General features: G+C 46.4%; 1 protein-coding gene across 3 annotated transcripts; it reads left to right on the top strand.

Annotated features, from left to right (window-relative positions):
* The first annotated feature begins 3,101 nt into the window (after nt 1-3,101).
* Nucleotides 3,102-24,303, top strand: CTPS1 (CTP synthase 1). Of its 3 annotated transcripts, none has more exons than XM_054223829.1 (19): nt 3,102-3,224; nt 3,658-3,831; nt 4,270-4,440; nt 5,197-5,297; nt 6,484-6,600; nt 8,014-8,097; nt 8,353-8,433; nt 10,970-11,121; nt 12,400-12,532; nt 14,005-14,093; nt 15,007-15,101; nt 15,679-15,741; nt 16,616-16,659; nt 17,594-17,690; nt 17,965-18,020; nt 18,105-18,201; nt 18,474-18,618; nt 20,958-21,048; nt 22,542-24,303. In XM_054223829.1, exons 2-18 carry the CDS (start codon nt 3,666-3,668, stop codon nt 21,040-21,042), a joined length of 1,776 nt encoding a protein of 591 aa, XP_054079804.1. In that variant the 5' UTR covers nt 3,102-3,224; nt 3,658-3,665; the 3' UTR covers nt 21,043-21,048; nt 22,542-24,303. The 3 variants fall into 3 exon arrangements, with proteins under 3 accessions (XP_054079804.1, XP_054079805.1, XP_054079807.1); XM_054223832.1 differs by having other exon boundaries at nt 3,125-3,224; nt 3,654-3,831; XM_054223830.1 differs by lacking the exon at nt 6,484-6,600.
* The last annotated feature ends 1,154 nt before the right edge of the window (nt 24,304-25,457 follow it).

Genomic DNA, 25,457 nt, shown 5'->3' with positions numbered 1-25,457 from the left:
TCAAACTGCACGGCAGAGCAAAAAAAAAAAAAAGACAAAAAAAAAAGACTAGAAACTTTTATAAACTGCAATAAGGGAAAGCAGTAGGGATTTATGCAAAAGAAAAGGGCGTTTGCTTTTGTAAGACTCACCCCAGGTATTATATGAAGCTCTTTGGGACAGAGGAGAGCAGGCTCTGGCTCAGGCAGGGCAGGTGGCAGAGTGCTGGGGTGACAGCCAGCTGCTTCGGCTTAGGCCAGAGAGGACAGGGAGCAAGTGTCCAGCCTGTCCCTGCTGATTCCAGCCTTCTCCTGCAAAGCCCTCTGCTGCCACCAAGGGATAGGTCGGGGTGGGTGGGGATGGTGCCAGGGGTGTCCTCACCCACACTGTTGCCATTCGGGGCACGTGGAGGGCATTTGGAGTAAACGGTGAGAAGAGTATGAACTCAAACCCACCCTGCATGATACGACTGAGACAGATGTTAAACGTCAATACCAGAGGTGTGTGGCGATATGCAATACCGATGACAATAAATAGGTTTTCTGTGCAGTGCTGCCCAGTGGTGGGGTGGCAGTGAGCCAGACTCTTCACGGGGTCTCAGCCAAGCTCCTGGCTCTCCCACCACTACCAGAAACACTCCAGTGCAGGGCCATCTTCAGCTGCTTCTTGCAGCAGTTACAGTGAAGAAGAGTCACTGGCCTGAACCGATATCCCATTCTCAAAATCTTGTTGCAATAGGTCACATTTTCATCTTCAGGAGTGCCCATGCTAAGAGGAGGCTACAAAAGTCCTGACTGCAGTAACTGTATTCATCCTTACTAGAGAAGCAGACGCTTCTTGGGTGTCAGCCATCCCCTCTCGGGGCAGCCTCTGAGAGCTGCGCGCCTCTCCACTGCCTGCAAGAGTATACGCCTAGCTCAGGGGAACACGTCTGTGCTGTAGGCACTGAATACCATGTCAGGCACGTGTAATTCCATCTGCGCTTGCTTGTTCTTTTGAAACGCAGGTTTGTTTCCATACTTGCAAACGCAGCCCTGCTCATCACACACTACCCAGGAACTGCTGCGTGGTATCGCCTCGGCAGATGGGGCTTCCTCTTCTCAGGTGGAACTAGGGCCAAGAAATACGGCAAAGTCATAGTCGAAACGCCCTGTTTCGGCAGCAAGATCTCAGAACACAGGGCAACTGTGATTCAGGTTAGTGGACATCCGGCTCCCACCTGAAGGCCTAAGATAATTTGTTCTGCGTGGGGCTTAAATGGTGATCATTATTAGTGAATGCAGACATAGAGGCTGCAAAGGCATAGCCACAGTGAAAACGCGGAACACTCACACCACCTCCAGCACCGTGGAGAAGCCCTTGGAAATGGCAAGGAGAACACTGTAAGGTACACACAAAGTGGTGACCTTACGGACACCACCACCTCGCATCAACCCCTGCGACACGTCTGCCAAGGTATCCCTTTGTGGGACACCCCCTCTCTCAGCACACTAAGCCGACGTCAATGTCCGTGCACCAAGGGAGGGCACACATTGCCAATGTGCGACATTTTGTGCTAACGGGGCAAATAAAACTCCGTCACCTGCTTAAAATTGTACATGCGCATTTGTCATCTTCATCTGATAATTATCATTTATACTCTTTGCGTGGATTTATGAGGGCCCACAGAAGCAGGTTCGACAGGCCTCCTTCCGCCAGCAGATCAGGGCTTGCATTTTGCAGATATTATGATTAGGCAAAATCCACTATTCTGTGGAATTTTAAGGCAATAAAAGAAAAAAAATGTAAACCCAATGATGAACAAAATGAATTTCTTAAGAAAAGCCCTCACTTGAAAAAAAAAAAGTTAAATGTACCTTTCAGAGAAAATACAAATCACAATACCTGTAATTGGGATTATAATACAATGTAATAATTAAAAAATATATTAATATAGAAGTATAGGAATATATTATATAACACTTTATTACTGTTCTAATCATGATTAATATTATATACATGTAATATAATAATAAGCATTTCCCTGCATCAATGGGCACCTAAACCATAAGGAAGCCCCAGTAATACATTAACGTTCACCAGAACTATGCCAGTCCTCTGAGCAATGCTTTCCAGTTTATTTGTTCCGCTGTGAATCAAATCCTGTTAAACAAACAGAGCGGATCCATTTAATCTCATTTCACATTTCTGAAAGGAAAATACAATCTGTATTTTCCTGAGAGCTGAGAACAAGATGTTATAAGGGCAAAACTCACTAAGGGTGAAACACCACCACTGCTTTTGCCTCACTTCTCTAAAAAGTTGATGTAATTTTGCATAACTTGAGATATTAGTGATGTGACTTTTCTGGGTCACTGTTATTCCACACCATTTAATGTTCACAATAGCTCCCACTGAGTGTAGTTATCTCTTAAGCACCACTGGATATCTGACCCCTGGGGCCTCAGTCAGGCACTGAGGAAATGGTTTATGTGTCTAAACGGAAATGCTGACATTTAGCTTACATACACCTCTGAAAGAAAGGGCTTGTCTTCGGCCTCAAAGCAGTTGCCACAGGCAGATGTCTTCTGCCCCACTCATGAAATGGGACAAGCGGGGACACCTAGACCCAGCCCTGGAACAGCTCATCCTCCCCGTGCCTTACCGGGATGTGCCACCGGACACTCACAGCCAGCGCACATCACCGCTCTTTCCTCAAAAAGGGCGCGGGAGACTCATATTCTTCTCACTTATGAGCCACTTGCATAACAGAAGGAAGCAAGAGGAGCTCTTCACGGAGAAACGAAGCAGCACTGACCGCGTTTTCCGACCGCGCGGCCCGAAGGGAGGCCGAATCCTCCTCCTGACAGGGCCAACCCGCCCTCCCACCCCCGGCCTGGCCTCTGCCGTTCCTCTCCGGCCACCTCCAGGTCCCCCGGGCCATGACTGAGGATCGCGGGGCTGCGGGTCCTCCCGGAGCCGCTCCCCCCGCACCCAGCAGGGTCCCTGAGGGACGGAGGAAACGAACCCGCCGAGCCCGGACCCCGCCGCTGCCATGCGCGCGCGAGGCGCCGAGGGCGGGGGTTACCGGGGCCACGCCCCTCGGGAGCGCGGGAGGGCCCCCTCTCTGCGCATGCGCAACCGCCCCTCGGCGCCTGCGCCCCGCCGCGCGCCAGCCTCATGCGCTGCCCCGCCGAGCCGGCCGGCAGCAGCGCGGCGCGCGCGCCCCGACCCTCGCTCTCCGCGCGCCGCCCCGGCGGGCACAGGTGAGGGGCGGGGGACGGGACCGTGCGGGCAGGCGCGGGGGGAGGGCGGGGAGCGGGCGGCACCACGCGGAGGGGACGGGACGGGTGGGGGCCGCGGCTAGGGCGGGAATTGCTGGGTGGGGGGAGAGGGTGCACCGGCCCTCACGGACAGGGAGGGAATGGCGGGGCTGGGGGTGGTCGCTGGCAAGGAGGGAGTGGCGGGGGAGGCTGCTGACAGGGGGGTCGCTGACAAGAATGGCGGGAGGGGGTCTCTGACAGGGGGGTCGCTGACAAGAATGGTGGGAGGGGGTCTCTGACAGGGGGGTCGCTGATAATAATGGCGGGGGGGGGTCGCTGACAGGAATGGCGGGGGCCTGGGGCTCCTCCAGGCAGCGGGTCTGTCCCCGCCTGCCCGGGGCAGAGCCCTCGCTGAGGCGCTGTCGGTGTCAGGCAGCGAGGCAGATGAAGTATATCCTGGTCACCGGTGGGGTGATTTCGGGCATCGGCAAGGGGATCATCGCCAGCAGCATCGGCACCATCCTCAAGTCCTGCGGGCTGCATGTCACCTCCATCAAGATCGACCCCTACATCAACATCGATGCTGGCACCTTCTCCCCGTACGAGCACGGTGAGTGGTGCCGTGGGGCTGAGCTGTCGGCGAGTGGCCCTGAGCTGGGTACCGGTGGCTTCCAGATGGGTGCCGGGGCTGGCTTTGCTTGGGAGGAATCGTCTTCGCATGGGGGAAGAGTGTGTGTCTGGTCCTGCGTGTGGGACCCGCAGGCTGAGCCTGTCGGCGGCTCTGGGGCTGATTGTGCCACCAGCAAACAGCAGAGATGTGCTCTCTGGGCTTCTGTCATTGCTGCCTCGTTGAGGGGTTCAGTCCTCAATGTAGGAGTCCCCTTTGTTATATCAGGCTTTTCATTTTATTAGCCACTCCTAAACTTAATGCAGCAATCAAAGAAGGTGTTTCCTTACATTCTAGCTGTCACAGGCAAAACCAACAAATTGCTGATGTGGACTGTTTCCCCTTGACATGTGCGCTTGTACCTTTTCCCGTGTGCCGCAGGGGAGGTGTTTGTGCTAGATGATGGAGGGGAAGTGGATCTGGACCTTGGTAACTATGAGCGCTTCCTCGATATCCGACTCACCAAAGACAACAATTTGACAACTGGGAAGATCTACCAGTATGTCATCAACAAGGAGAGGAAGGGAGACTATCTTGGCAAAACTGTCCAAGGTGACGTGAAGTTTAATTCATGATGCTTAGAAATGTAGTCTATATTTCTGTCCTGGTTGCATCTTAACTTGAGGTCTTTGTTATGCACAGTCCTTGTGATGTTTTTTGTTTGTTTTTTAAAAGGGGAAGTAGGAGATGCACCAGTGCAGGTGTAGTGGTGCGTGCCGTACTGAATCAGGTTCAAGCCTCAAGGCTTTCCAGTACTCAGCAATATACTGCCTATTGTTTGGACTGTATGCCGGACTTGGGTCTGACTGTCTAACGTAGCCAATACAGACTTCAGACTAATACCCCTGTGGATTATTTGTTAGCTGGTTAAAACGGTTATTTCTTTTGATAACTGTTATGTCAGTAGAAAACCCAAAGGATCTTTGAGGATCAGATCAGTCCGTTCCCTTTCTAAGCATCCGCCATAGCTGGTTTGGATAAGGACTTTTGCAGACAGTTTAAAACCGAGTGACTCTCTCTGCTTAGAGGAGAGAACTGTTTGTACTTGAATCTCCCAGCTTAAAGGAAACATTGCTTACATGTGTTTAAATTGAGGCAGGATTACATTTCTTGCCAAGGCACTTCTCTTGAAAATCACAGCCAAGAATAATCACTTCAAAAATGCATACTTCTTTAAAGACACAAATCATTGCTCAAGTCATATGGGGAACTCTGGCTAGTTATTTTCAATAATTCGCTCTGTAATGAGTTAGAGGGAGAAAAGTGCATGGGTTGTGGCTTTAACCCTTCCCTGGGTTTCTTTTTCAGTTGTTCCCCACATCACAGATGCGATACAAGAATGGGTAATGAGGCAGGCACGAATTCCTGTAGATGAAGATGGCATTGAACCCCAAGTTTGTGTCATTGAGGTTTGTAGCTCTTAAAATAAATAAGTAAAATGGTTTTGCTTCTTCTATGGAGTAAATGGAACTATATGCATATTTTGCACTGTAAAAGTTTCTTACAGAAATGTTCAGCTTTGCATGTTGTTCAGTTGGTTAAAAATCCCCCTTGCTAGCCTCCCTTATTCAGTTTAATCTCTTGAATGGTCTGTGAAACCAAACAGAGAACGACTTTGGGTTTAGACAGTTACATTTTTGAGATGCTTTGTTCTCTAGCGTAATGTGAATGAATGAATTTTTGGCCAAAATCTGAGCTAATCATGCTGTGCCCTCTTCTTCCTTGGTGGGTAGAGGGAGGGTGGGTAAATCACCCTCGGGAAGCAGTTGTCTTTCCTCCTTAGCAGTAAAGGGAGCTTTGGAGTGGCTAGTTCACCTAGAGAAGTGAACGGCATAAGCTAGTGGTGACAAACCCGTTTGGTTTCCCATGTGTTGTATGGGATGTCCTGCTGGCAGAGGAGACAGAGTAGGGTGAAGGCTCTGAGGTGGTGCTGCTGAGCTGGCTGGCAGGGTATGTAGGAGAAAGGGAGCTTGTCAGAGTGCCTGGGTCATGGTGACTTAGGACTCTCCCTGCAGCTTGAGTGCCAATTTCTGTTCCAGGATTTACAGGCCTGGATCCTGAAGTACCTAGGAGGCACTGTCTGACAACGCACGGGAGTCTGTCACTGCTCCAAAGAATGCCTTGTGTCTCTGTTCCTGCACGTGTCCAAAACCACTCTATATAGTTTCTAAAACTTAACAGAAATTTTGCTTCTCTGTTCCTGCCTGTGTCCAAAACCACTCTATATAAACAGAAATTTTGCTTCTCAGTGCCCCCTAATGTTTGTAAATGATAATTTTAACACCTAAATCTTTTCCCTGAAGAGAGAATAGAGACAAAGCTAATGTCCCTGGAGAGGTGCTGCCCATATGAGAAGCTGGTTTTCTTGTGGCTTTTTTAAAATAACAGTTGGAGTATATTGGATTCTGTGGAAGTAGTACAAGCAGGTAAATCCTGCTTTTCATCTTGGTGTTGATGATTCTTTAGGGAATCATAGGGAGGTGCTGGGGAGATGTTTTAACGCCCTTTTATGTATGTTTTAGTATGTTTTAGCGTACAAATTCAGTAGATGATGTTTTGGTACTAACTTTAATTCTAAATGTCTGTCTTTCTTAGCTTGGTGGGACGGTAGGTGATATTGAAAGCATGCCTTTCATTGAAGCTTTCCGCCAGTTCCAGTTCAAGGCCAAAAGAGAGAATTTTTGTAACATTCATGTCAGTCTAGTTCCCCAGGTAAGGACCTAAAATGTTGTGGTGGTCAGGGGCTTCCTCAATCCAAAAGTTGCTTTCTAAATATGCATTTCTGAAATGCTATATCTATAGGCACTGTTATATTTATATATTTCTATATGTAGAAACTTGTGGAAGAAATGCAGAGAATATATGGTTACATATTTAAAAAGGTTCGCGAGAAGTGAGCAGAAACTTTTCAAAGTGTGTAAATGTGTAATAAATAGTTGGGAGCTGTAGAAAATAGAGTTTTGCATCTTTAACTGCTGTTTTTCTTCATGGAATTGTCTCCTAGCTTTTGCAGGTAAACTTGCTTTCTGGGGCTTAAAACTTTCGGTTTCCCTTCATTTGCATAGCCTTTTATTTCTGCAAAGGTAATATACACTTCAGTGATATAGACAGACTTCACAGCCATTTGGACTTATTAATAAGATCATATTCCAAGCTCTTCCCGGAGTTCTTTAATATTTCTGTTGCTATGTGCGCCCCCCAAGTTTACGATAGCTGTAGTTTATTAAATAGGTTGGGTTATTTTTGTAACATAAGTTTCAAAACATAATACTCTGTTTTGAAACATAATCTGTTGGGTTTTTTTTCTCCTTAGACAATATTTTTAATGTGTGTTCTGATCTTTAACAGTGATTTCATAGACTCTCACATCTGCTTGCTATGTAAGCCATAACAATCTGAGTGGCAGTTGCCCTTTGGTTCAGAGATTCAATTAAGAAAAGTTATTATGAAGTGGTGCTATGATAAGAATCAGTTAATTAGGAATCACAAAGAAAAACAAAATGTCATTGTGTGCCAAGTGGATGAGGTGAACTCCAATTAATGCCAGATCCATATGAAGGTGTTTTATGCCATATAATGCCTGATATAACCTCATCTGTATTATCTGCTCTGGTTTTGAAGACAGTTTACAGTCTTCACCAAACAAAAACGTCTATTGCAGGAGTCACTGCTGAAGAAAACTCTTACGTAGTTGTGTTAACAATACTAGACAGCATGAGTGTTCCTTGTCTCTGAAATGGGTTTGACAGAGCAACTTGATAGAGCTACTGGAGCGCAGATCAATCTTTGTTCTCTTTCTTTCTTTACCTTTCTGTCCAGACCAGGAGAAAAAAATTAGAAATTTTTTAGGTATTTGCAGGGAGCAGTGAATAAATACCTTAGTATCTCTGTTTTCTCCCTCACTATTATGCTTACCTACTTTGTACAGACTTGAACTCTAGTTTCTTTCAATATTTGAAATTGAAATGATAGCGTACAGGGTTATTTAGAGTTCATGTTAATTGTCTGAGAACTGGGTCAAAGTTTTTACAAGACGAATAGGGTGGAGGGTCCCAATTAGCCTGATGAATCATTGCTACATACGATCATAATTTGATATACCAACTTCTGCTTTTCTCTGACCAGCCAAGCTCTACAGGAGAGCAGAAGACTAAACCCACCCAAAACAGTGTTCGTGAACTCAGAGGTCTTGGTCTCTCACCAGATCTGGTAAGGTTTGCTGCATGGCTTTGAAATTAAAAATACAGTACTGGCACGTTACAACAACATCCTAGTCTAAATAATGCTTAGGTTGAGAGCTCTTCTATATCGGTAATAAACAAGTACAAGTAACAGAGTTAGTTTGTTGGGTTTTTTTTCCCAAGTCACAGAGACTGCAGAAAGACAGCTTTTATAGAGGTTTGTTATATGAATGTCTGAGTACTTCTGTTTTGCTTCACAACCTTGATGTTGCTGTTCTGTTAGATTGTTTGCAGGTGCTCCACTCCACTGGATACCTCAGTAAAAGAAAAGATTTCCATGTTCTGTCACGTTGAACCAGAACAGGTAAAAATTGCTGTCTGCACTTCCTTGCAATAAATATTCTATTCTGTTTGTCAAATGCTAAGTGGAGTTTTATCTGAGCGGAGTGTTTTTGTGTTTTAGCTGTGTCTGTTGTTAGCTGCATAATTCATTTGCTGCTTTGTCTTCCCTACATTCCTTACACATGTAACCATTACAAAAATTGTCCTCTTTATGCCAGCAGCCAGCTTTTCTTATAAGGTAGTTAGCGTAGGCTTAGAGAAAGAATTCTATGGAATCCAAGGTATTTTCTGAATAGCTGTTTTTGACCTTAGTTCTCCTTCCGCATTCCTTCTGTGCATACAGAAGAATGAGGTTTTTCAGTATTCAGAGGCCAAAGAGTACTTGCCCAAAATTAGGTTTAAAGGATACATGAGTGTATTTCATACGCTGCTCTTTTGATATTATTCTTCTGCCCAAGATTGCATGAGGAGACATTGCACATAAAAGTTGAAATGGGATTTGAGAGAAGCATTGCTTCACTTGAATGTTATGTGATATGCAAAAATTCCATGTTAGCATGATTCTTCTTGTACTGAGACTACTCTGCATAGCATAGGCTGAGGTAGACCTTGGAAAATTATCAAACTGTCTGTAGGCTAAATACTAGCACTTGCCAATCCAGCTGTAGCTTGAAACATTTTGTCTTTTTGTGAAAGACACAGTATCTCTTCGCAATTCCAGGCTCTGTCAAGTCATTTTTATTAGTTTCTTATACAGTGAGATGAAAGCGAGTCTCGTGGTTTCAAGTATTGCATTCAGAATTAGCTGACAATAATATTGATGTGTCAGCAGTACAGCATCTACCTCTTGTTGGCCAGGAATTGAAAGTAAGTTGGCACTTTCCAGGAAGTTTAATGCAATTTTACATAGTTGTTTCTCTGACTGCAGTTGCACTTGAATTGAGAAGTAAATGCTATTGACTGTGAAGGAAGAAAATTTGCAGCCTAGGGGGTTTTACTGGTGCAGTGTTAAACTCTGCTTTCATTTGAGTTGGGAGAAATGAAGATTTAAAAATAGTTATGCCAGTATATTTTTGATCCTTAAAGTACAGTCTCATTCTTGATGGGCAGGTGACAGTTGTCCAGAGCCATCTTTCCTTTTCTGCAGAAGCTAGAACCATTGACATAAATATTCCTCATTGACCGAAGTACTCTTTACTCATAATTCTTTGCTTGACCTGGACAGGCTGGAGAGTTGGGTGGAGAGAAACCTTATGAAATTCAATAAGCGCAAGTGTAGGATGTTGCACCTGGGGAGGAATAACCCCATGCACCGGTACAGGTTGGGGGTGACCTGCTGGAGAGCAGCTCTGTGGAAAGAGACCTGGGAGTCCTGGTGGACAACAGGGTGACCATGAGCCAGCAACGTGCCCTTGAGGCCAAGAAGGCCAATGGCATCCTGGGGGGCATCAAGAAGAGTGTGGCCAGCAGGTGGAGGGAGGTCATCCTCCCCCTCTGCTCAGCCCTGGGGAGGCCACACCTGGAGTGCTGGGTCCAGTTCTGGGCTCCCTGGGTCAAGAAGGACAGGGAACTGCTGGAGAGGGGACAGCAAAGGGCTACCATGATGATCAGGGGATTGGAACATCTCTCTTATGAGGAAAGGCTGAGGGTTTTGGGTCTTTTTAGTCTGGAAAAAAGGTGATTGAGGGGGGATCTTATCAATGCTTGTAAATGCTGAAAGGGTGGGTGTCAGGAGGATGGGGCCAGGCTCTTCTCAGTGGTGCCCAGCGACAGGACAAGAGGTAACAGGCACAAGCATACGAACATACGAAGTTCCATCGAAACGTGAGGAGGAACTTCTTTCCTGAGAGGGTGGCGGAGCCCTGGCACAGGCTGCCCAGAGAGGTGGTGGAGTCTCCGTCTCTGGAGACATTCCAAACCTGCCTGGAGGCGTTCCTGTGCCACCTGCTCTGGGTGACCCTGCTCTGGCAGGGGGTTGGACGGGATGATCTCCAGAGGTCCCTTCCAACCCCTGCCAGTCTGGGATTCTGTGATAATTGTTTAATCCTAAATTAGGTGAAGGACCCCCTGTAAAATTTATCGCTGTATTGAGATCACAGATTTCCCTGGGCTTTAATCAAACTGGAAGCCCTAGTTAAGAATGACAGTGGTGGGGAATGGGGAAGCGGGGCTTGTGGGCAGTTTAGCTGTTGTTTCAATTGGGATTAACAAAAAGGCTGTATCACAGAAGTCTCTTTGAAGTGTTCTTTGAACTTTGCTGTGTGCTCGCATAACTTGCATAGCAGCTGACTTTCTCACTGCGAGGTTATCGTGTTATAGCCATTCCCAAGGAGCTCCAGTGAGCAGTAATACCTGGGAAGTATTGAAGGATGACCTTTTCAAGTATATGGAAACTAGTATTAAGCTATTCATACGCTGTTATCAACAGATGTTATTTCCTGGAAGTTTAGCTGGTCATACGGTTGTCTGCTAGAGATAGAAGCTCTCTGAATATCTGTCTAAAAATAATTGCAGAAGCACTTAGATGTGTTTTAATGACATTCATATTTTATGAACAGGTCATCTGTGTTCATGATGTCTCTTCCATCTACCGGGTTCCTCTGTTGTTAGAGGAGCAGGGAGTTGTTGACTACTTCAGACACAGGCTTGACCTTCCTATTGAGAGGCAGCCCAGGAGGATGCTCATGAAGTGGAAGGAAATGGCTGACAGGTGAGCCGCGCTGCTGGGAGTAGTTTGAGTTGAGACTCCAGATTAGTTTCTCTTCTTGGTCGTTGGTTATTAGGTGATGAGTGTTACTTCATGTTCCTCAAGTGTTCTTAATGTGCTCAATTTTTTTCTTTTTTTTTTTTTTTTTTTACTACAAATATGTATTTTCTTCCTAGATGTTTAACTGTTTGGGGAAAAAAAAATTCTTCAGCATAAGAATCCTGTAAGATAATGTTACTGAGTTCCTTGTCTTGTGTTGGTCAAGTACTGTCTATGTCAAAACAAGTTTGAGGTAATTAAAAGGTGGACAGCTCTGCCCTCCCTCTTTATACAAAAAGACCCAGTGATATTACAAAGTGTTGAAATCCTTTTGTAGGCATATGTAGGAGTCATCAGGGGTGTCAATAAAAATCTGTCTTTGGAGTATGCTTTAAAGCAAGTGGAACAACTGTTTCGTAACTGTTCTGTCTGAGACTCCTAGAACACGGTGTTGTTTTTTTTTTTTCTTGTGGGGAATGGACTCTGTGTTCATGGGGAAATTGTGAATTGAGTCTTTTCAGTCGGCATTCAGGCCCTTTCTGAAGCCTTAAGTATGTTTGTCCTTACAAGAAATGAATTTTCAAAATCTAGATGTTTCCCTTTATTTATATGCCTGACACAGGCCACCACTGCCAATAACATTTTCTTTTCATGGGGAAACCCCTCAATAACCATCTTGGTTGAAGGTAACTTAGCATTTCTGAAAAAAACTTGAAACAATTTCTTAGCTGTAGCCAAGAATGCTGCCAGGTGCTGGGGGTTGAAAGTGTGGGCAGTACAACCGTAGGACTCTAGAACTCCTTTCTGTATTTCTAGCTGCTGAAGTGAACTCAGTCAGAAGCAGCGTGGGAAGATGCTGTACAGTATAAACACATGCGGAGTTGTGCTTTGATCCTTGGTCCTAATAGTTTACTGCAGACTTTGAATCTAATACAGCTTCCTGAAAAGACGGTTTGGATCTACTCAAAATGGCTTTTCTGCATAAGGAGAGATGAGTTAATTTATACATGGTTTTCTGCAACTCTCTTTCTCAGACATTTTTTTTTTCTTTCCTCTAATCTTGCTTTGATGTTTAAAGTCCTAATTATTATAAAAGGTTGTCTCCTCCAAAGTCATCATCTCTCTGACTTTCAAGAGCCCAACTGTTTACGTTACTTGAAAAACCAAATAGAATGTAAGTGATTCTTGCCCCCATTTCCTGTTAATGATGAAATAAGCCTTTTGTGTTTTGTTTTTGTTTAGGTATGACCGTCTCCTTGAAACATGTTCCATCGCGCTTGTTGGCAAATACACCAAATTTTCAGATTCCTACGCATCTGTCATTAAAGCACTGGAGCATTCTGCACTGGCTATCAACCACAAACTTGACATTAAGGTAGGGGTGAGTGCGTGTGTGTGTGGGGGGGAAAAAAAATTAAAAAAAAATCCCCCCCGCCCCGACTCCTTCCACTTACAGCGCTACCCATCTTAATTAAGTTTTGCACAAACGCATAGACAGTAAGGGAGAGTTGATTCAGCCAGTGAACTTTAAAATTGTCCTTGGATTATAGCATCAAAACATCTGTTGTCAGGCATAAAACAGCTTCAAAGCAAACCAGCCTTTCATCCTGTAAGATATACAAGGTGTCTGTATAATTGATGGGAACTCTTCAGTGCTCAGTGTTGCGTGCTGAACTGTGGTAGAGCCTTAGATATATTTGAAGAAGGCACGGTTTGCTTTAACTTCTCTGACAGTTGTTGGACGTGATCCTTTTTTTCGGGTTGTTGCTGTTATCCTTGCGGTACTCACAGGTTTTATGATGTTTCTGCATCAGGCCTTATTAAGGTTTTAATGCTGGTTTGGCTACAAAGGGGCTGTTAAGGGTCTTGGTGGTAGCTAGATGCTCTGACTGTGTGAAATATCTATAAGTTGTCAGAAATTTTACTTACGTTTAAGTATACTTTTTAAATGTCCAGTGGTTTCATGATGTCGGTGAGTCATGGAAGTAGGTGCTTGGTTTACAACAGCACTGTTCTACGTTTGGGTTACCTTTCAACTCACAAAATCAGTGGAGAGAAAAGAAGAAAAACAAGTAAGACTGGTGAAGGGTAAACCCTGCTCATGCATCGATGGGTAGTTCCTGATACAGCTGTATCTGTATGGTTCAGAAGGGGAACGGGTTCTGTGAGCGCTGTGCATGGAGATCTTATGTTGGGTTAAAAAACTGTTTAGCAGTATTCCAAGCTTGGGGGAAAAAAAATAAAAAGACAAAAATGGTTGTTCCGAAGGGTTAGCAAACTGCCAGAACATTCCGAAGTTCAGAGATACCAGGATACTGGAGATGAGAAACTGGAAAATTTGCAGGTTTTTTCCATATGTAGCATTGGTCATAACATCCTTTAATTACAATAGCCTGTGTGTCACCATATCCCGTTTGTTCTTCAGTCCGTCTTGAAGGTTAAGTGGTGCATATTTGATGAGAAAGGGATTCAGTTTTTTCTTGCTGTGTGGGTGGTTGTTTCTGCATAGCCTTGTGTTCCCATCTTGCTGTGCTCCAGTAAGACTTCATTCCCATTTAATGAGTTTGGGTCTCGTGGACTTCACGTATGTCACAGCAAAGCTGCAGAGAGGGGAACATAGGAAAAACATGGGTTCTGTTTGTGAATCTGTAGTATGATGGTGGGGGAAAGCAGTTTTGCTGACTAGCAGACAGGAAATCAGCCCAGAAAAAACAGAAGCATATCCAGTAGGAAGCAAATCCAGAGCTATCCAGGAGGAATGATGATATTTTCATTTAATGAGAATTATGCGGACCCTGCACACTCTTGTGGCAGTATCTCATCATCCTTTTTTGGATTTCTTTACAGTATATTGACTCTGCTGACTTGGAGCCAGATACTCTGCAGGAAGAACCTGTCCGATACCATGAAGCATGGCAGAAGCTGTGTGGTGCTGAGTAAGACACTTACACTCTGGCCGTTTCTTTGGAGCATGTCTGATAAACTTGCTGCTGTTGACAGTTTTGGAATTATGAGCCTCCCTGGAGACTGTTTTCTTAGCACTGTAGTAGCACACCCTGACATTGCCCCAAATATCTCTCCATGAAACAGGATAAGATGTAAAGTGGAGAGTTGTTAAATAAGTGAGGGAGTTTGTGAAAGGCAGCAATAGGGAAGAGGATCGTGCAGATGAGGATGTGCACAGGCTTAGTGGGGAAACAGGGTGAGAGGAAATAAGGGGAAAGGATAGGTACTGGCAACGGCTATTAAAGCCAAAGAGAGAGGATGGAAGGTGTAAAAGTTCTTCAGGAAGAAAGTGTGAGAAGGGGAAAAAGTGTTAGGATGCAGAAGAGTGCCAAGAGTTAGCCCAGGAAACAAGAACAAGTGGGGCTTGTTAGCCCTCGGGGAAGCAGGCTTTGGCTGGTACCAGGAGAATGAAGAACCTCCTGCAGAATTTGCTGTCCTTGTGCCTGTGGTTTGGAGAACCTGACACTGCAGCCAGCGGCTTCCTCAGCACGGGCCTGGCTGGGTGATAAGTTTGCAAACATGATTGTTGCAGAGCATGCGGGTCATGCAATGTGTACGATTCTAGTATTGTAACCTGCATTGTATTTGGGATTTCTTGGGAAGGTAAAATGTGCTTTTATAGAATGTTTCCCTGAAAATTCTGTGACATTTTATGTGATGGCTCATGTGAAGTTATATGGAAACTTTGCTGCAGACAGGCCTTGCCACATAGGGCACTCTAAAGCCCTTTTCAGGAGCGAGGTCTTGCAAGCCCAAGATTTTGTGGGACAGAGGTGGTGTGTTTTTGGGGGGAAACCATGCTGGTGAGCCCTGTGTGAATGGAATCTTTTCATCCTCATGCAGTGGAGTTCTGGTTCCTGGTGGATTTGGTGTTCGAGGGACAGAAGGCAAAATTCAAGCTATTTCCTGGGCAAGAAAACAGAAAAAACCCTTCTTAGGTGAGAAACGTGTTTTCATCCATAAAAAGAAATAAAGAAAAGAAGGAGGTGGAATAACAGCCGAACTGGTCTGCAGTGAGAGCTTTAGTGATTCTCATTAGTATCCGGAATGTACAATTTTGAAGAGAATTGGCTGAGAAAGACAATGATCTATGCTCAGCTTAACTGGGTAACACAGCTGTCATCTGTGGTTAGCTCTGAAGTGGTCAGGGTTGGCTGGGATGTGATGACATCTCTATAATGAGGGGATAGCAGTCTCAGAGGAAGTTTCAGAGGAGACTGTGGTGGTCTGGGCATGAAGAAATATGTGACTGCATTTAAATGAAACGGACGTGGTGAGAGACTGGAAATGTGTGGGCAGAGTGGATGGGGAGGGGAGGTGTGGAGTAAAACTTGTCAGAACTACTTGGTGCAGAGTGAACAGAGCCCTAAATCCAAGTCAAAGGTCTGTCTCATCCAGGTTTTCCTCTGACTTGGGACAGCACTGTGAAGGTGTGTGCGCTTTGTGATATGGGCTCAGTTGTCCTGTGGGCTCATGTCATATCCTGACATCCGTGTTCTGCCTTTCCTTCTGCAGGAGTTTGTTTGGGAATGCAGTTAGCAGTTGTGGAGTTTGCGCGCAGTGTTCTTGGTTGGCAAGGTAATTGCACAAAACCCTTCCTGGGTTTTGGTCATTTCTTTGATTGCTTGAGTAATACCTATGACTTTCTAAATACCTGTAACTTTTAATTTTTCATTGGTAGGTAGATTTTTTTTTTTTCTAGGTGTGTAGAATTCCCTTTGCTAATTCAAAGGAAAAAGAACAATTCCCTTATCCTATTCAAATAAAAATCAATGGAGTAAGACATGCTTGTAATGACAGAAAACTTTCTGTGGCTTAGAGTGAGGTTCAGCTCCTGAAGAAAACACCTAAGTGGAGCTGTGCCTATGTGTGCTGGACATCCTAAATTCCCATTATAGCCAGTAGGAATAAAGACCAGAAAGCAATGCAGCGCCCATGCCGTTGCACCTACTTCAGTGGGTTGAATTGCTTTCTGGGCTCCACTGCTTGTATTGATGAGGTCCCTGTTGTCAAAACTCCCTTTACAGAGTGCTAAATTTAGTTTCTTAGCCTGATTCCAAGTCTCGCTAGTAGCGAAGGTAGGGGAAAACGTGTTTCTCAGAGTACTTCTGCTCCCTTCCCCCTCCTTGGCTTTATTTATTTATTCTAAGCTGTTGAATGTGTGCTTTTCTTGAATGACCCTCGCTTTCACCACTCATTGCACTAGACTGGTTGCCCTAAGATTGCAACCTCCAGGCAGCCTCAGAAATTCGAATCAAGCAAAGCTGGCAGAGTCCTGTTTCTGCTGCCGGGGGCTGAGCTGGCAGCTCTGTGCGAGTGGCTCGGCACGCCTGAGGTTGCCGCTTGCCAGAAGCGCGGGGACGAGGCGCAGCTGTGCCTGGGGGAGATCCTGTAAATGCATGTCATGCTGTGAGGGACTTTGTGTTTCTAATTGATGAACCTAACGTTGCAGATGCGAACTCGACAGAATTTGACCCCAAAACCGCTCATCCAGTGGTGAGTTTATTGTGACTTGCTTCTAATATCCTTACTGTGCTAGGCTTCTCTGCACATGCCTGTTAGTACATTTAATAGTTTTAATTATTATGTCTTGTGGCTTTTAAGCCTGTCTTCCATCATTTACTAATGTGAAAAGAAAATGTCTTTGCCTAGTTAATGTACGGCAGTTGCTGCTTCCTAGAAGATTGCAGTGCGTACTATATAGTTGAAGACTAATATTTTTATATTTTCATTTTTAATCACACTTTTTCATAAAGCAAGGTGTTTTCTAAGAGGTAAAACGTTCTTAAAGGGCGGTTTGAAAGCTTAACTGATTTCACAGAGTAAGTGTTAAAGATTTGGTGGTATCCAAGTTCCACTGCATAACTATTTGATTATGATCTCAGAAATTAACATAGACAGGCATGGATTCCTTGAAACATTTGTGGACGGAATTCTGAACCTGCGTTTCTCATACTGCAGGCTCCATGTGCCTTGTCCAGGGTCCACTGTAATGATTGGCTTCTGCTATAATTTAAAGTGCTACTCAAAAGGGAAGAGTTTCAAAAAAAAACAGCTTATGAAGTTATGTATCAAAGTAGAAGTGATTCTGATTTGGTTTTTTTCTGTAAATTTGATTTTTTGTTTGTTTAACATTTAGTTCAGTCAATAGCACAGTATTAGTGTGTGGCTTTGCCTGAGACCATTTGCTATGCAAAAGTTTCCTGAATACCTGCAAACATTCCGTATGTCCTGCACAGCCTTTACTAGAATGACTCTGCTAAGTAATCTATTCTTTTGGGTCTACCATGCCAAGCCCCAGTGTTCCTTGGGGTGATTTGCTTGTTTTCTGTATGGATGTTGTTTTTTTCCCCCCTTTAACGTTTCAGAGTCTGCCCCGGGCTGTTATTCCTCCCTCATCCTCTCCTCCCTCTCCGAATGCTTTCTGCAGGTCATAGACATGCCAGAACATAATCCTGGGCAAATGGGCGGAACCATGAGGCTTGGCAAGAGAAGAACGCTCTTCCAAACCAAGAATTCAATCATGAGTAAGGCATTTCTTACCTCTTTTGGAAGTGTTTCCTGGGAACGACGTGCATGTATAGTGGGTATGGGGAAGGGAGACCTGGGAGTGTTAGAGCATCCTCGAATGGTCAATATTTGCAGGCTTTGTTCTGGTAGTGAAGTGGAGATCAATGAATTTGGTCCCCCTGAGAAGTGGCAGATTCTCATGGATGCTATTCATATGAACTCGTTAAAACTTGCCAAACTCATGTGGACTGTTTGACATTTGCTCTAAGAAATGTCTTCCTTTTGGTGCAGGGAAGCTGTATGGAGATCATGATTTCTTGGAGGAGAGACATAGACACAGATTTGAGGTAAAAATGCTGTTGTAGGTGTCGAGCTTTTCTGTGCAATCCAAAGACAAGAGATCATGCGTTTTCTTGCTTCTGGTCTTCTAGGTCAATCCAGAGTTGAAAAAGTGTTTTGAAGAGCAAGGTTTGAAGTTTGTAGGCCAGGATGAGGAGGGAGAGCGAATGGAAGTGGTTGAGTTGGAAGGTGAGTACTTAAGCAATTAGTTTGTGGGTGTAGGTATTTACAAGGGAAAGTGGTTGGAGGGTAATTGAGGAGGTTTTTGTGTGACCAGGCCAGGCTCTCTCAGAATTACACTAAAAAAAGAATCCCGTGTGGCTGTCCGGTTAGGGACAAAAGGCAGAATAGAAACGACACCTCTTCCCCATCATCAGGCTTCAGTGCGATCAGTGCTTTAACTGCAGTTCAGCCGCAGGCTTCAGAGACTTCTCATCAATATTTTCTGTTCTTTCTCTTAGAGCATCCTTTCTTCGTTGGTGTTCAGTATCACCCTGAATTCCTCTCCAGACCAATTAAGCCATCTCCCCCATACTTCGGCCTCCTCTTGGCGTCTGCAGGAAGACTCACACATTATCTACAAAAGGGCTGCAGGCTCTCACCCAGGTAGGTTGAAGGAAGACACCGGTCAGAACTCTCCTGGGGCAGTGCTTCTTGCTACAGGATAAACTGGAGAATCCTACTGGCATAGAGTTACTGCGAGGTAACCAGGGGGTGTTTGCAGCACTTCTTCTTTCCACTCTTTCTTTGAAGCCTCTTGTCTTACATTTTCAGACTGATTGTAGTGCCATAGAGCTGTCCTGCAGGGAGGTCCCGAATTCAGGGAGCGTAACTGCAGTCTTGTGGCAGTCAGAGGTGTTTGAGGAAACTGCAGCTGGGCCTGCCCGTTTGGGTGATTGGAGACCTCGTGGGGTATTCCCCGTGATCCTTGTACAAGTCCTAGGTACAGGCTGGTCCTTAAGAAACTTGTTCGTGTTGCTGGTTTAAGGAATGGGCCCTGCTGGTTGCAGCTTCGTTTTTTTGTTCTGCTGACTTAAGCTTTCTTTTTTCTCAGCTTGCAAAGAAACTTATGTTTTGAGTAGACTTAATGGCACGTTTACTTCCTGCTCCCTAATGCCCTGCAGTTCTGCTCAGCAGATGTGGGAATATGCAACAAGTAAACATCATTTTGGTGGTGACCCATTTTCCTCCTTATAGAAGAGAACACAGAGGATTTGCTTGTGTAGCTGGAGTGCTAACATGCACTAAACAAAAAACCCCAAACTAAATGCAGAAGAGAAATAACACTGAATGTATTAAACTAAATCAATGCAAAAAGGGAAGTATTGGCCTTTCTGGGTCGAGCTGCAATGCAGCCGCACTGCAGGAATTCCTGTGTTGCTGTCTGGAGAACGGCTGTCACTTGTGCTCTGGCTGATCCGCTCTGAAGAGAGTTTCTGTGTGAAGATGCCTCCTTTCAATGCTTCCAAGTGTTGAGGGATATTTTAATTTCCTGCTTTTGTACACTTGAGTTTGAAATGGCTTCTCACAGCAGAGGAGCTGAAGTTTCCTCTGTACTGCAGCATCTTAAGTCAGTATTACCTGCTGTTGGAGTCTTCTGTGATTGTGGTCACAAATTGTTTCATGGTTAGCATATAATCTAAAAATACTGGTGGCAGTTACAGGCCAGCCTGTACTCCCGCTTATTCCTGTGCCCTTGTAACTCTTATCACGTTTTCAGGTAAGTCTCCTCATTGCACCCTCGTGAGGTTTGCAGGTGCCACCGAATAGCGGGGAACAGACTACGCACTTGAGGATGGGATCGCTGTTTGGGGGGACTGGGCTGGAGCAGTGGGCCAACAGGGACCTGATGAGGTTTCGCAAAGACAAACGCAGAGTCCTGCATCGAGGAATGCCTTGCAGTAACGCAGGCTGGGGACTGAGCAGCTGGGGATCAGCTCTGCTGACGGGGTCTTGGGAAACAGCAAACTGAACATCAGCCAGCAGTGTGCGCTGGCAGCAAAGGAAGGACGAGCAGCATCCTTGGCTGAATGAGTAAAAGCACAGACGGGAGATGGAGAGAAGCGATTATCTCTCTTCACTTGACATTTGTTAGACCGCACCTAGAATATTCTGTGTGGTTTGGGGTCGCCCAGTACAAGTAAAACATCAATAAATTGGAGAGAATTTAGTGGAGGGCTACTAAGGCGGTCAGGAGGTTGGAGTACTTGCCCGGTGAGGAGAGGCCAAAGGAGCTGGGCTTGTTCAGCCTGGAGAAGGGAGGGTTTTACGGGGGACTAAGAGCAGCCTGCCAGCACCTACACAAACATTAGCAAGAAGGTGAAAACAGGATCTTTACGGAAGTGCATGGTGGGAGGATGAGACACAATGGATATGAGTTGAAATAAGAGAGGTTCTGACAGGATATAAGGAAATTCTTGTTCACCATTAGATCAGTCATGCATTGGTGCAAGTTCCCCAGAAAGGCTGTGCAGTCTCTGTCCTCGGAGGATTTCAGAATGCGACTGGATAAAGGCCTGAGCAGCCGTGTCTGATCTGATAGCTGTCCCTGCGCTGTAGCTGTCCTGAGCTCCCTTCCGATCTGAATTGTGCTGTGAAGCTGAAAAAGCTGTTTAATGGATTAAAGGCAATCAGCTGTTACTGGGAAGCTGAATTAGAATGGCTTATGGGTGGTTAACCAGTCGCCTGTTCCCTGTTTAATGAATTTCATTTAGAATAACTTTGCCTTATAAAATGCCTATTATATCTGTAATATTTTTAAATCACGAACCTTAAAATTGATGATGACTCAGCCCTATTTCCAAAGGGACAGCTATGCAAGGAATTTTGTGTGCTCGGCTTTTCAGCCTCAGCTAGCAGTACTTAACTACCAAACCCCGCTAATTCCTGATGCAAATCTAGGTCCAATAAAGCTCCATAAACCAAAATCTTTCTGAATTCTGCAGGGACACCTACAGCGATAGAAGTGGCAGCAGCTCGCCCGACTTGGAGATAACGGAGCTGAAGTTTCCATCAGTAAATCATGACTGATTCCTGGTAACTTTTAATAACCTCAACCTCGTGGAAAAAATTTCTTGCCTGGTCTTTCCTCCTGGCATCTGAATGTTTCGCATCGCTTGGTAGAAACTGGCACACCATGAAAAGTGCTGGTGCTCACGCACGTGTTCCAGCTGTGCTGAGGGATGCACAGTACCTCGTGTCTGTGTAACAGATGTGGGCGGGTATTTCCTCAGCAAATTGACACATAATAAAGTATAAAAACAGATGCAGGAGTTTGAGATTAAATTCAAATAAAGAAACAAAGCACAAATATAGCACACGTTCCTGAAAATGGAGGCAAAGCTGAGCAAGGGGGTACTGGATTTAGAAAGTTTAGTATTTTGGGAGCGTTCTCTTTCCTTTGCCAAGTAACATTTTTGAAATAGCCATTCTCCCCCATTTCTCGAAACTTCAAGTTTCTCTCTCAAACCAGTGGACTTGAGCTCTGAATTGCAGCAGCTGCTGCAGATGTTGCATAGATGTCAAAATTGGTTGTGTATAATCCAGTGTTTGGGGGCGGGGACGCTAAACCCTAGCGTTCAAACTCCACCGGCAAAGAAGGTGGACTTAATTTTTCAGTGAGCTCTCCCTTTGTGCGGGAGGTCATTGGGGATGTAGGGCGTTTTCCCGCTGCTCTGGCTGGTTTTGTGTGGCGGTTTTGGAGAAGTTAAGCAGCGTTTGTGCACACACATGTCGAGTGAGAGCAGGGGTTTATTGCTGAATGCCAGGGGACCAGGGATGTCCGATCCTTCCTCCCTCCCCGTTTCCTTCGTGTAACACACGCTTCCAAAATTAAGTGCAGGGTGAAAATGAGGGTTAGCCCGAGTCTGGCACAGAAGTACTGGCCCATCCCTGGCTACGGGACTGGGCCTTTGTGGCGCTGAAGGCAGCTGGGGTCACTGGGTGTTGGGTTGTTGCAGAGCTGGTACGGCAGCAAACTAAAAACCTCTCTGTAAATTTTTATCCTCCTGAAGATATCCTGAAACTTTGGCTCGCTGACAGTATCCGCTGTGCTCCTTAATGTGACAAGTCTGGGTGCTGTGAGGCTTAAGGGCTGTCCCCAAATGAAGCCGTAGGGAAAGTGACACTGGCACGCGTGGTGTGTCCCCTGGCCGGCCGGTGCACATCTCAGCGCTACTCTCTTAATAGCCGCAGCGTAATGAAGATTTTCCTTTGGTACCAGCCATGGGCGGTGCTGGGAGGGCACGTAGTTAACTCTCAGCTGAACAGTGCTCACTCCCTAGCATTTATTTAAACATCGACTTCTAGAACGAGCTTGCCCTCTCAGGGCTGTGATACGCTGGTCTTAACGTTGCCACCGTGCCCCTATAAAACTAATAGACATCTCTTGTGCTGGGAAGTGTTGGCAGGTCCCCCGTGTTGTGTTTGTCCGGGGTGACGTGTGTAAGAGGCTCCAGTGTGCTGCGCAATCCCAGCCTCTTGCTCTCCACTGTCAGTAACTCCTGCCCCTTTTCTTTCTCTTTCTCCAGATGTGTCTTCGCTGAAGAGAAGAGTCTTCATTAGATTTTCCAGGCACTCTTACAGCAATAGCTCAAACACTGTCAGCTTTGGGCTTTCTTAAGTTATGGTTTTATTATTTTCGTTATGAAATCATGTCCCTTTATTTCCTCAGCTCTTCTGCCCTTTGTTTATTTTCTGTGTAGACTCTGGTTATTTCTGGGGGAGAGCTCATCACGCCTCTAGACTTTCTTCCGTTTAGCACCGTCTTGGAGATAAAAAGCAAATTTGGGTTTGGGATTTGATGTGTTGGGGAGAATCCAGTTGCACGCTTCCTTTCTAGCACATGGGAACGCTGGCATGAGTTTAGATCTTGGGCACTGGCAGTTGAGTTGCTTTCTGCCCCCTTTCTGCTCCCGCAGTAGCCTTTATTGCTTACTGGTGAAACGATGGGGGTGACCCTCGACTTTGGGGGCTCGCTCAGTGGTTGAGCTGTGCTGTGCTGCAGAGGATGGGCCTGTTCAGCTTTATGCAGTCATTGTGTTTTGGGTTTGGTTTTTTTTTTTTTGGGGGGGGGGGGAGAATTTTCTGTTTTGTTTTTTTCAGTAATATTTAAAAACTTGTGGCACTGGGGGTCTTGGTGCATTCATTGCCGGCAATGAACTTTTAACCAGGAAAATCATCCTGGAATAGAGTCAATCTGGAACATGATCAGCTCTAACTGTGATACGTCACTCTGCAGGGATGTGATGAGCTTGGATCATGGCGGGGGGAAGAAAAAAATTGGGGAGGGGGAAAAAAAAAAACCAAAAAAACCCCCAAAACTGTCAGGAGAGCCCATCGTTGCCTGAACTGAGGCAGAACTGTCAGCCCTTTCCATGCCGGTGTTTGCTGGTGCTGCTTCTTGGGCTGGGAAATCTCAACTCCTTGCATCAAGGGGAGGTACAGAGAAGAAAGTGAACTACTTCCAGATGCTGCCTTTAACCGCTCCCGTCGGGATCGGCCTTGGACTGAACAGTTCATGGTGCTTCTTTTCGTTGGTTGCAAGTGGAGCCTTATGTTGCCTTCTTCTGTCTGGCGGAGCCGCGTGTCCCGCACCTGATGCAATACCAAGAGCTGTCTCCGTGGGGAGGGCCGTCGGGATTTGCCGACACCATTACTCCATTACTCAGTCCCGGCCGTAGGTGTAGGTGTAGATGTTTGCTGTCCTGCGCTGGCGAGCTCAGCTTTCCAATCCTTTTTTTTTATTTTTCCCCCCCCCTGCCTCTTGCAGTGTAAGCAAGACAGTTTTTGGTCTCTTGGTAATTTAGAAGAAAGGAAGAAAGCGTCTCGGTTGTCCGAAGCGTCGTATGTTCAGAACTCTTCAGTTGGTTAAAGTTTGGAGAAAGCTGCATGGCTGGAGCCTGGCTGAGTCCTAACTCCTGTGGTGTCTGATGCCAAACTTAATTAAACACTGCCCTGTCTCATCTTAAGTGATCTTTCCTACAGCCCCTCTTGCTTTATTCCTCAATTACTTTACATATACCCGGGAAAGCTGCTTTTAGCCCGGAAAGCTTTGAGCATTCTTCCTGTGTGCCAATTGCAACGGTGCTGGGGAAGCGATCAGCCCCGTGGAGATGCGCTCTGTTCCGAACAAACACCGGCCGGGCTGCGGCCGGACCTCTAGCAGTGTGAGATCATCCTTGTCTGTAGCACAACTTTGTTTTCTTTCTCCTGAAATGTTTTTGTTTTGGCCAAAACTGTGCAACTGACTTGGTCATTAAATGCTTATTTGTAATAAAATGAATAACTAGCCGAGGGCTTGCTGTATTGCTTCCATAGCTCAGAGGGAGAGAGAGGACTGAAGTACTGATTGTCTAATTTTAAAGAATCGCACTGCATTGGCAGTGGTTTTTAGACATGTATTTCCAAATTATGGATGGGGAAACCCGGGGACTCCGGCCTGAGCCCGCAGCCCGTGCAGGGCAGGAAAAATGACGATTTTCAATTGAATTGTGCTGGAAGCTGCCTGTTGGGGGGTTTGCTCCCTCCTCCTCCACAGGAGGGAGAGCCGCTTGCCTGGTGGCCCAGGGCCGTGTCTTTGGGCTGCGTGGCCGTGCTGGGCTGTCACTGCTGCTGCTCGCTGCCCTGGGGACAAGTGTCCCAGGGCCACCTTCACCTGGGCTCGGGGCACCCTGTGGTTGCCGGCCGCTGCCCTTGAGCTGCAGCCTCGGGCTCTGGGGAGGCGGGAGGAGCGCTTTCTCCCCTCACTCCTCATCTGGCCTTGCTCCGGAGCGCGGGGGCCAGGCTGGCTCCTGACTGCGGGACCTGGGTGCTCCCCGAGCCCGAGGGCCATGCGTGTTCCGCTGTAGCGTTAATAGCGCCGCCATCGAGGGAGAGCTGAGTGCCCTGGGCTGTGGCTGTCCCCTGGGAGAGCAGGGAGCTGCTCCGGGGGGAGGAGGGCTCAGGTCCCCCCTGCACAAGCCCCGCAGCCTTTCCCGGGCACCAGGTACCAGCCCCACGCTCCTCTGGCCCTAAGGGAGGCCGTGGCTGCCCCCAGCCTGATGGTGGGTGCTGGTGAAGCCATCCCCCCAGCTGGGCTCCCGTTGGGGGCGGGGGGCGGGCAGGGGGCAGCCCCAAGGTGGCCTGTCCACCCTGCCTGAGCTGGGGCAGCACAGCTGGGGCTGTTGCAGGGGTCTGGAGCGGCTGAGGGAGCTGGGGGTGTTCAGCCTGGAGAAGAGGAGGCTGAGGGGAGACCTTCTTGCTCCCTACAGCTCCCTGAAAGGAGGGGGCAGCCAGGGGGGGTCGGTCTCTTCTCCCGCGTAACAAGTGATGGGATGAGACGAAACGGCACCAGGGCAGGTTTAGGATGGGTATTAGGAAAAATTTCTTCACCAAAAGGATTCTCAAGCATTGGAAGAGGCTGCCTGGGGCAGTGGCGGAGTCGCCATCCCTGGAGGGATTTGAAA

Source organism: Rissa tridactyla, chromosome 18, assembly GCF_028500815.1.
Source record: "Rissa tridactyla isolate bRisTri1 chromosome 18, bRisTri1.patW.cur.20221130, whole genome shotgun sequence".
NCBI classification, from domain to species: domain Eukaryota; kingdom Metazoa; phylum Chordata; class Aves; order Charadriiformes; family Laridae; genus Rissa; species Rissa tridactyla.
Note: the sequence above shows the minus strand (reverse complement) of the source record. Positions and strands in the feature narration are given on the sequence as shown.